The sequence below is a fragment of the Nelusetta ayraudi genome, unplaced genomic scaffold (assembly GCF_046127955.1).
Source record: "Nelusetta ayraudi isolate G7.1 ecotype Tasmania unplaced genomic scaffold, CSIRO-AGI_Nayr_v1 ptg000070l, whole genome shotgun sequence".
Classification (NCBI taxonomy): domain Eukaryota; kingdom Metazoa; phylum Chordata; class Actinopteri; order Tetraodontiformes; family Monacanthidae; genus Nelusetta; species Nelusetta ayraudi.
In genome coordinates, this window is record NW_027466120.1 from 5,975,560 (window position 1) to 5,986,877 (window position 11,318).

The 11,318-nt window shown below is 43.3% G+C and overlaps 1 protein-coding gene across 2 annotated transcripts; it reads right to left on the reverse strand.

Moving 5' to 3' along the window:
• Positions 1-242: 242 nt before the first annotated feature.
• LOC142898778 (calcium/calmodulin-dependent protein kinase type 1D-like) lies at positions 243-10,713 on the reverse strand. Of its 2 annotated transcripts, XM_076041980.1 has the most exons (12): positions 10,586-10,713; positions 8,483-8,585; positions 5,146-5,271; positions 4,967-5,041; positions 4,744-4,882; positions 4,227-4,350; positions 3,962-4,037; positions 3,669-3,781; positions 3,489-3,567; positions 2,576-2,663; positions 1,866-2,203; positions 243-1,352 (listed from the first exon to the last, which is right to left on the reverse strand). In XM_076041980.1, exons 2-12 carry the CDS (start codon positions 8,566-8,568, stop codon positions 1,295-1,297), a joined length of 1,302 nt encoding a protein of 433 aa, XP_075898095.1. In that variant the 5' UTR covers positions 8,569-8,585; positions 10,586-10,713; the 3' UTR covers positions 243-1,294. The 2 variants fall into 2 exon arrangements, with proteins under 2 accessions (XP_075898095.1, XP_075898094.1); XM_076041979.1 differs by lacking the exon at positions 10,586-10,713 and having other exon boundaries at positions 8,483-8,895.
• Positions 10,714-11,318: the final 605 nt, after the last annotated feature.

Here is an 11,318-nt window from a genome sequence, read left to right on the forward strand (position 1 = left end):
TCTGATGTCTTGACTAATTTTTGAATCCCTTGCAGCCATGTACTGTAAAAGAGAAGCTGTGTTCTTGAAAGGCAGTCTGATGACTCTTATTTTGTCTTAGTATAAATAATCATAATAATAAAGGCCCATATTTTTTACTCTGCTGGCTTACATTGACAGAGGCTGAAAAATGTATTTTTTATTATGACTAAGCAAAATATAAAATAAAACTTATATTAAAAAAAAGTGTCAGGCATATCAAACTGATGTTTCATCCAGACTTTATTGTGTCTCATTATACCACAGTACATGAAATTGATTAATACGAAGCAACAGATGAAGAGACAAAACACTGGCTAGAAATATTGCTGCAGACAGAAAAAAATTACATTTCATAATTTGTTTCATGCATGTTTACTATGATGGATGAGATGAATTAATTACTAACACACTTGTGGACATTTCACATCGGTTGTGGTGCAGTTTTTTTTTTTTTTTTTACATCTGAATAAATAATGTTGTGATGACTTTTTATTTAATTTTCTTACAAAGCAAAAAGAAATAAAAATAAAAATACAGACAGTCAACAAAAGCGCAGTCTTAAAATAAAACTGATCGTTACCGAGCGATACTATGCATTTGTGTAATTTGAACCAGTCGGCATGCAATTACTGTCTTCCTTACATTTCATGTAACTCTGTAGTTCACAATAATGTATTTCGGTGCCTGAGTAGACATTAGAATAAAACTTGTGCGCTCTTAATCCTACGTGATAAGCCACCACCGTGACCCTTAGAGGGCGCTGGACACTTGAACTGGGGCCTGTGCGCTCGCCTGCCGCCACAGTCACCATCCTGCCTGAGCTGTGAGTTAAAGTGATTCTCGTGCATTTCACTGGGAGTTTGTGCCTCTGTGTGCTTCCGTACAACTGTCGGAAAAGTGTCATAGGCACTTTAAAAAGAAGACACACACACACACACGCGCACGCACGCACACGCACACGCACACGCACACGCACACAAAGAACACGCCAAAAAAAGTCCCAGTGACAGTGTGGACGTAAGAGCCCATCAGAGGGTGGAGCTCCTCCCCTTCCGGGGTCTGCTGCCACGAAACAGCTGCATGCTGAATCAACGCAGCGAAATAAAACTGACCTGCAGGGGGACAAAGCACTCGAGGTGAAAAACAGACTTAGAACAGAGAACAAGCGCCACAGCATCTGGATTATTACGGCACAGTGGTCAATTTCCAATCGTGCAACAGGATTTCCACTGAACCTACCACATGTTTGCTCCATGCGCACTTCAAGCTGCATTCACATGACAGAACAAACAGTAGTCTGCAGTGGTTTGCCATTCCGGTTTTTCCCGTACCTAAGTGGTAAAAAAAAAAACAGACAAAGAAACAAAAACAAACAATATGATGGGTTAATGTTAGTGTTGTAGTCAAGACGGCACCAACCGAGACCAAGACATTATCAAAGCTAGAGAGATGGAGACAAGACCAAGACATTTGGGGTTCGAGACCAAGGCAAAACCAAGACTTCAAATATTAAAGAAAAATAACAACAAAACAGAAAAAATGACCAGCATCTTTTTTCAATTCAAGTTTTCTTCTCATTGGAACAGCAACATCTCTTTTCAGCAAGGTATCTTTTAATAATTTTTCCTCAACATTTTGCTGCTTTGCCAACTATTTTGAACCAATTTCAAAAAAACAACCTTGCTTTAGAAAATTAAAAAATAAATGAACTAGGAGTAAGGGGCTGTGTCACTCTGGGTGTCACAAACAGACCAAGACCAATCTCCAGTACTGTAACACTAGGTAATATCCTACAAAACTAAAGCGGCTGTGAGAAATTTCACAAGTCAGCTGTGTGTACCGACCCGTTGAGGTTGGCGGGCTCTGAGTGGTAGATGTTCTTGCCCTGCTCGGCCATGGTGGGCGCGTGCGGACACTGACTCTGCGTGGCCTTCAGCGGGTGGCAGTGGCTCTTCAGGTCAACGTGGCTCATGGGCAGCGTCATGTGATTGGACACCTTGACGTTGCTCTCTCCCGTCTTAGCGCAGCGCTTGTCGGTGTCGAGATGTTTGCGCGCTCTGGCCGGGGAGGACACGTCCGTCACCTTGATGTCCGGGATGCTGTTCTTCCTGACGATGAGCTCTGAGTGGGCCTGCTGCATCTTCTTCATGTGGTTGATGGCTACGGCAGCGTTGAATGCTTGCTGCCAATGGGAAAAAAACAGGAGCTTTCAAAATGAATGTTTTAAACCGGCAACTTCCAGTTTAATGACTGAGGGTAATCAGAGGTGAAGGGCCCCTTTGCGTAACCGGAAAATCACCAATCGCCCGATTGTGCCCCATCTTCAAACAGTGAATCAAGGCGAGACTTCATATTTGCTCTTTTGTTGGACAACCAATTGTGCTTTTTTTTTTTTTTTTTGCCTATCAGCCAAAGCCTTGTATCGTCGGTCAGTGGCCTTGATTACGAAACAATGTCTCATTAGACTGCCCTTAATCAGGAAGGACTTAGGTGGATTACGGTATAAATTGTAGGTCCTTAATAAGATTATCACATCAAATCAATGAGCACTGACCTTCCACTTGGTCTTAGCAAAGTTCTTTTGGATCTGAATGCTGACGGAATAGTAGATGTCCTGGCTTCGGGCCGTCTTTCCGATTATCCTGAAAAACAGAGGACAGGACACAAAAGCTTATCTTTATTTCAGGGAGCAAGTTAATCTTGGACCCACTCATGCAGTCCAGCAGCGTGGGGACGCCTGCACGAAAGGTCCCCAAGTTCTTACACGACATGTTGGTGGCGACGTTTGACAATGTGAAGAATGGCTGAATTAAATGGGAGATGCCTCCTTCTACTCAGGTTAAGAGGGCCACTTTGAAACCTTTTCACTTGTATGATGACTTTAGATAGAGAAGGCTTGTGTGTTTCACCGAAAATATTATGTTAACAGGAGGATTCTGCTCAGGAAAACCCATTTCCTTTAAAGGCTCCACACTGAACCCATTGTCACATCGTTATGTCTTCAACCTGGACTCAAGAAGAGCAACCTTGATCTTGTTAATTATGCCAAAAGTTCCATAGATCACCAGAAAACAACATATTTAGCCCTCTGTTTACAGCCTCCTGTGGAAACACAGATGCTGTGCTGCGCCTTCAATGTTAGCCATGGCAGCCACAACATGATCTCAGGGGTGGAACCTCCTGGCAGGGGGTAATGCCACTAATCTGTGAATGGTATCAGTGAGGAAACAGTGCCCTTTGTGACATCACAAAGTGCTGATTTCTTACGGTGTCTGTTTTAGCAGACATTTCATGAAAAGTGGAGCAAACAAAATGAACAAAAAAACGGACTTAGAGGCATAACCTTGCAGATTTATGTTCATGACTAGTTATGCATATTATGGGATGTTTAAAGGAGGAACTAAATCCATTTGGATAATCGTCTTCAAACATCCATTTGTTTTTGATCAAATCCTGATGGCACTCACCAGGGATGTCTCAGAGCCAGTTCGGGGGTGTAGCGCATACTGGGATTCTTCTGCATCATATTGCGGATAAAATCTTTGGCTGCAAAAAACAAGAGATGACATCACAGTGGATTTTAGCACTTCAGGACACTGGGAAACAAAACAAAACAAAACACCGTGGCTGATGTCTTGCATAATTACCAGATTCAGAGATGTTGTCCCAGAAGGGTGAATCAAACTCGTACTGTGCCTTCATGATTTTGGAGAAGAGCTTTGACTCACTTTCTTCATAAAAAGGTGGGTATCCACAAAGCCTGAAAGATTTGCGAAGGGAAAAATGAATCTTCAGCAATGTGGAGCATGTTTATCTAATAATGAGCGCATCGTCCGTCTACGTAGCATTGAGGTGACAATGTCAGGACCGAATTCTGCAAGCAGGATTTGTTTGTCTTGCTAAATGTCTTTTCTAGATACAGAATGCAGTTTATACTTACAGGATGTATGTGATGACTCCAATAGACCAGCAGTCTACTGCTTTGCTGTAGGGCTTCTGTGCCAAAACTTCCGGGGCTGGAAGAGAGGATGCGTGTTCTGAATATGATGTGTTCAACCTTCACATCACAGTTGTGGAAATGTCGCCGAACTCTGATTTTTAAACATCACACACACACACACACACACACACACACACACACACACACACACACACACACACACACACACACACACACACACACACACACACACTCTTTCCCTTACCTACATATCCTGGGGTTCCACAAGCCGTGGACATGATGTCATTGTCCACCATCTTAGAAAGGCCAAAGTCACTAATCATGATTTTGGAGTTTTCATCTTGGCTGTAGTACAGAATGTTTTCTGGCTGCACCAAGACAGATTACAGGACAATTAGTGAGGAACTTTCACAATACCAAATGTTTTCTGCTACAAGCAGTTTCTGCAAAGGCGTTTGCTGCACATACATTCAAAATTTTGCTCTTTAAAGCTGCAAATCTTTGTGACCCCCTGTTGCTTCGCCCCTAAACTAGTCATTAATTGTGATTCTGCACAATGTGACTGTATTTTGCACACCTGCTTTGGTTTGTTTGATGTACATAGGTTGATTTGAGTGTTTTTTGTAATTACTGTATGGTTTATTTTTTGTTGTACTGTTTTGTTTTTTTTTTAGTGCTGCAACAGTGTAGTTTCCCAAGTTGGGATCAATAAAGTACATCAATCTAGCTATCTATCTATCTGTCTATCTATCTGCTCATACCTTGAGGTCACGATGCACAATGCTGTTCTGGTGCAGGTAGCAAACGGCCTCCAGAACCTGCTGAATGACGCAGCTGGCGTCCTTCTCTGAGTACACTCCCCGGTCCAGTATGCGGTCAAAGAGCTCACCGCCCGACACACTGGTGAAAAACAAGATCATTAATGTCAAAACGCCAGCTTTACATGGGCATTTACATCATGTGCTAATTGAAAAGCAAACTCACAGCTGCATGAGCAGATAGTAGTGGGTCCGACTCTCATAGAAGTCCTCCATCCCCACAACGTTGTCATGTTTGATTCTGGCGAAGATGACGACAGGTTTTTAATAAGGATACCAGAATTATGACTCACTCATATTTGACATAAAACAATAAGAGGAGGAGGGCGTCATTGAAAAGCTTACTTTCTTAACACATTGATCTCGTTTTCCAGATTGAGGTCTACTTTCTGTTTCTTCTTCACACACTTCATGGCAAACATCTTCCCAGTCTTTTTCTCCTTCACCATGTACACCTCGGAGAAGGCCCCGCTGTGGTATAACACACAAAAAGATATGGACTTATTAATAAGCACAGAGAGTAGAAGACACAGTTTTCACGGTTTGCTGTTTGTTTGTTCTTGTCCATGTGGCCGTGACTGTGAAATGTTTCGATTTCTAACTTACAAGTATTACTGGATGTTTAACAATCATTTTAAAATAAGATTTGTGTCACTCGGCTATTTAAAAGTCGACCAATTTGTTTTATTTAGATTGGAAGAAGCTTCAGAGTGGATTGCGGTTCACTATATGATGGCACGTATATATATTTATTTGGTAATTCATGTAAATTATAAATTGCGTGCAGTGCTTTATTAGTTTCAAAATAAAAAGTTTTAAATTCACTTTTTGGGGTGTGTTTTTTTTTTTTTTAATTCTGTTTGTCTCAGTCCATGATTAAATTGATTAAAATTAAAATTAAAATACGAAAAAAAATCAGGAGCATTGTGTTTCTGCCTCTCTTCCCTCACCTGTTAGAACAACAGGCTGACCTGCAATTACACGCGCTGATGGCTTTAATTAAATTACCCAATTTTATTGTTTTGATGCTTTTTAAGGACACAAAACTTCACCTGTTGAGAGTGAAACATACAGACTTTGAACGGGACAGCATATCCCCCCTTGCCACCACCCCGCCCCTCACCAGTTGACATGATGCCTCTACTACACACTCACTATTTCACAATGCAATGGAAACAGTCTTGATTTTGTGCTGAACAGGGCCGGAAACCAGACAAAGCAATATCAGGGGGGTTAATTAAGTTCTACCAAAGATCTCCATGTGCTTAAGTGACGCATGTCAGAGGACTTATTGCTGTGCTCTGCGCTGCTCTGTGTGCATGCGTGCTATCTTCAGCGCTGTCTGGGAATAGTTGTTCCACCTGGTGGATTAGGCTCTTTATCCTTTACGCAATGGAAAAGGCTGCTGGCAGCAGAGATCAGGGTCGCCGGGGGAACCAGCAGCGCAGGCCGGGTCAAAGGCAAATGTCAAGGTTTGTGAGTACGCAGAGGTCAACACAGCCCTGACATCGACCCTGCACTCCAGTGGAGAACCCTCTGACCACCATCATGCATCAGCACAATTGACTGATTGATCACTTTTCTTGTCAGAATTTGTCCTGAAACTTGTCTTGCATCCAAGACACCTGTTCTTATACTTACAAGGACTCCCCACAAAGCAAATCGCCACAAAAATACATATACAAAAACTCAAACATCAGACAAGACTTCGCCTTTGTTACTGAAGCTCAAGTTTTTTTGTGCCTCTCAGATTATTGGTCAAAGGAACAAGCTAACCAGCGCAGCTTGTGAATGCGCAGGCATCGGTTTTAAAAAGTGAGGCAGGGATGCATTTGCGGCTCCTACTCTGTGAGTCATTGGGGGAGTTGTGTGTTTACCCCTGACAGAGCTGTTTCCTGATTGCCAGGAAACTGAACACGGATGCTGTTTACAGGGTGTGTGATGAGGCCCAGCGGGGAAGCAGGCGCTAAGTGATCTGTGTCCCCTAAGAATTCTGATCCTTTTCTTATTCTGATGGAAACAGGAAGACGTAGAATTTACTTACCGCACCTATTAAATACAACAAATAAATCAGTGTTTTATATGCTTTTTGTTTTTCCAAATCGTCGCCCTGCGCCACTATTTCCATACAATCAATCTGCCACGTTTCCGGTTTTTCCACAGGATGCATACAAATCTTGTGGGAAATTACCATAATTGCAGCAAAGCTAATTGGGCCTCATATTCTATTTGGTGAGCGCTGAGCTCGATCTAAAGCCTGTCGACTGGGAGCTCCAGCACAGTTTGTTGTGTTTTCCAGCAGCGTGCTGACGTCTTTCTGCTGGCCTCTGATCTGCTGCCTAGACACCGCAGGCGCTCCAGCGCCTACTCAATACTAATGCCGACCTTAAAGGAATTAGGCCAACACAAGGGGTCACATGTGTGCGTGTGAGAGCGCGTGCACATTGCAGTGACATGCAGAAGAAAAGCATCTTTAGAACGACTGCTGCAGGTGAAAACTGACTGACACATGCACCAGCGGCTGGACTGTATTGCTCCGACTGATATATACAATAAATAATATTTTATAGTCTTTTATGAATAATTATAATAATAATGTTTTTTTTTTAATTGTTCTATTTATTACTTTAATTCTCCTTTATTTTTGTGAAATTGCAAATTGCAAAGAGACTTTGATATGAACACTATTAGACAGCAATAAGGAACACCGTCACTTCCTAACACCACTGTGTCGTCTCAAGACTATTCATGTTTATGCATTACATCCACACTATTAACCATAAATCTGATGTTGATGTGCAATATTATCAAAGATATTGGTGACAGTGTTTTTAGGCTCGAAACTGTCTGAAGAGCTGCTCAATGACTTTGTCTTCCTTTTTCCACATTATTTGAAGTACAACAACAATTTAGAAATAGCATGTGCATTTTGATCAGGAAATGCACACAAATCTTTTATTGTTGTTGTTGTTTTTTGTGAATGAGGCTCTGAGCTGACTTCAGCCAGACACCATGAGAACAGCCGCACAATCCCTCCAGCAGCCAGTCAGAGCATCTTGCTGTCTAAGACCTCAGCAAAGGCGGCCTCCTCGTGTCAATCCAATCAAAGCAGTAATCTGTCCTGCAACTCCTGCAGCACGCTGGTGGGGGGGTGCGGTCAAGCCTCGGCTGCAGGAGACTAAGACAACTGTTGTAACGTTCTGAAAGTCACTGAGACAAACTTTTGCAAATACAAATTTCGACAAAAATTCTACCCAAATGTATTTGCCAAAATATAAAAAAAATACTAATGCATGTGAAATGAATCTTATAAAATATCCAGATTCCTGAAAAGCAGTGTGTCTGCGTGCACTCCAGTAGAATTAGATACCCTTCATCATTTCACACCATGTCCAATGTTACCATGAAATATTTAAAGGAAACTAATTTGTGGCTGCACCAGACAAGCAAAAACAAATGCAAATGTGTTGTTCACAGAAAACAGAAAAATCATCTGTATGAGGGAAAAGTGCACATGCAGAAGGGAGCGCGTGTGTTGCGGTGACTCTACAAAAAGAATTTGCACTTGGACATTCAAGAGTGTTTTTTAACGCAATGTATGCCCCTGACACATTTTTCTGACTTGTCTTGATCTTTTACATCAAACAACCCAGAAACACACGAGCGAATAAGCTGTACTCACGATCCCAGCTCCTGCACGAACTCAAACACGTCCTGGATGTTTTCCGTGGTTTTCTTCCACACGTAGTCGGCCTCTTGACGACCCATGTCTGCGCGTGTTCCGACTGGGATGGAGTCGAGAGGGGAGAGTGAGTGGGAGAGGAAAGGCATGTCAACACCGAGCCGCCGCACTGCTCTCCAATAATCCAATTTTAATGTCCAGACTCCCTCATCATCATAATCATAAAGCCCATTCGTGGATTATCAGGAAGTCATGAGGAAGCAGGTTGTGATGCGTCCGCCGCGCTGCTCAGACTGTCTGGGGGAGATGCCCGACAGTACTTGTCTGGCGCACAAAAGGTTAGCGCTCTAATCTAATCCTTACTGGAATTAGCACAGAGGAAGGAGTGGAGTTGGTTGGACTGCTGCGCTCACTGGAACTGAGAGACCGGGTGGGAGATTTGAGGGGGGAGAGGGTGTGTAGGCCCAGCAGCGTGGCGAGAAAACAATATCAGCTCAAAAAACACAATTGAATCACTGCATGTGTTCGCATAATGCAGGCGTGGGCAAATTGCGGCCCGGGGGCCATATGCGGCCCATAAAACTTTCTAATCTGGCCCGCCGAACTTGATGAAATTATATTAATAGGAAGTAAGTAATGAAATAGCTGGATTTGTGTTTCTTATTTTGTTGTAACACTTTTGTTCATTTTCAATTGACATTAAATCACATGTTTTCTACATATCCCCTGATATATTTTTTTCTCCTGTGAGGTGGGTCACCAAAACACTCATCATCAATCTGCTCCTGCTCCGGCTCCCCCTGTCAAATTTTAGAACCCATTGTGGCCCACCAGTCAAAAAGTTTGCCCACCCCTGGCATAACGAATCAGCTGCACGAGAGAGTCTCCATGGCCAGAGAGGATTTATCCAGTGAAACTGAAGTTAGCGGCAAGGATTAGGATGAAATGAGCAGGTCAACCAGTTTGCTTCCCTGCCCTCTATTCTCTTATCTAAAGAGATTAGGAACTCTTCTTGATCTGGAGACCTGATCTTGGCACAAGGACTAATTACAAACACAAGAACTCTTGAATGCAGAGAGAGAAAAAAGGACACTCCAGGGAAGAGGAAGTCACCTGTTGAGCCAGAAATGTGACACTGCTCACAAGCACCTGTCACTTCCATCACCATCCATTCACTCAGCAGCTGCAGAACCCTGAAGACTTTGCGTGTTCATGATGAACCAGCTGTGCTTGGGAACCCGCTGTGCATTTTTCTCCATTGTAGTGTTGCCAACTTCCATTCAGAAAAATAAAGAACGCCTCCTGCCGTGCTCTGGACCATGACCATCACAGGCCAGTGGCTCGCCAGTAGCGGTAAATCACAACTCAAAATAGGATTTCAAAAAACTACATGGTTCACATAGTTTGAACTGCTTTGTTACCAATAGACATTAGAAATAAGGTGAATGTTTTAATTGAAAATAATTTTTTTTACACAACAATCAATAAAGTGCAGGATGGATGGCTTTTTACGAAGGAATCAAATAAGTAAAGCTGAAAAGACCAGCGGTCCTGATTCATCGCCCACTCCACGCAGGCTACGCAGCCAGTACGCAGTTGTTGTAAATGGGTTGGGCAATGGCATTGCCTGCGGGCTAGTCGGCTACGTATATTACGGGTTTGAACGCAAATGATATGCAAACGAACGTGAATTTGCGTCGAAAAATAATTTTACGTTCAAAACAACTCAGAAATACGGGACAAACCCCGTCCCATAACGGGTCGCACCATTTCATGGTCAAATACTGGACAATTCTGTCTTTTAAGTGACGGTTGGCAACTCTACGAGTCCCTGCCGCAGTCGATGTCTCCCCTGCATCCTTGTCCACGATACTTTGCAGAGCTCTCAGCCTTTCAGCTGCTGAACGGCAGAATGTGGGAGAATCTCATAAACAAAACACCTGCTGCTGGACGGCAGGATTCAGCAGAGACCGAGCGCGCGCACGCCGCAAGAGGACCGCTCTGCGGCACAACAATAATGACGAGATCGATGCGCGACGCAAAAACACGCAGCGAGTGCACGTCGAAGTTCTGAACGTATCAGCCAAAGAGAGCGCGACTTACCGGGGGACTGGGCGCAGTTCGAGCTCCGTGTGTCTGTGTCTACTCACACCGGTGGTTGGTCCCACAGCAGCTCTGGACAGATCAGTCAGTGTGGGACCTTCCATCCATGGCGAGTAAGCCGGGAGGAGGGGCCACTGCTGCTCAGGTGATAGGCTCTCTCTCTCTCTCTCTCTCTCTCTCTCTCTCTCTCTCTCTCTCTCTCTCTCTCCATCGATCTATCCATCAAAAACAAGGACGTACACCCATTCACACACTTATTGACAATGTCCCCAATTCGCCTCACATACCTGATGCTGTTGGGACATGAACATGCAAGGACTCTTTTTTTTTTTTTTTTTTTTTTTTTTTTTTTTAAAAAGGACCAAGATAATACAAATCCCAAAAGGAAGCTAAAAGCCGAAAAACAAATTACAGGAAAATACAGTTTCACCATCAAAATTATCACCGGCATTGACACCACCAGAAATCACAGCTCTGCCAGTGCTCACATCTAACTATAGATGTTTTCAGATATCAGCTAATGAGAGCTGATATCTGGAAACAGCCAACAGCTAAACAACACTCAAGGGTGAGGTTACAGGGCAGAGCTCAAAGAAGGGACAGCTTACACTAATCAAGTTTCTAAGTAGGAATGCAGGTGTACGAGATGAATCTTGGTTGGCATGGTGCCATCCCAAACTGAGTGGGGACAGGACAGCAACAAGAGCATTGCAAAAGATCATGTCATAAGTTT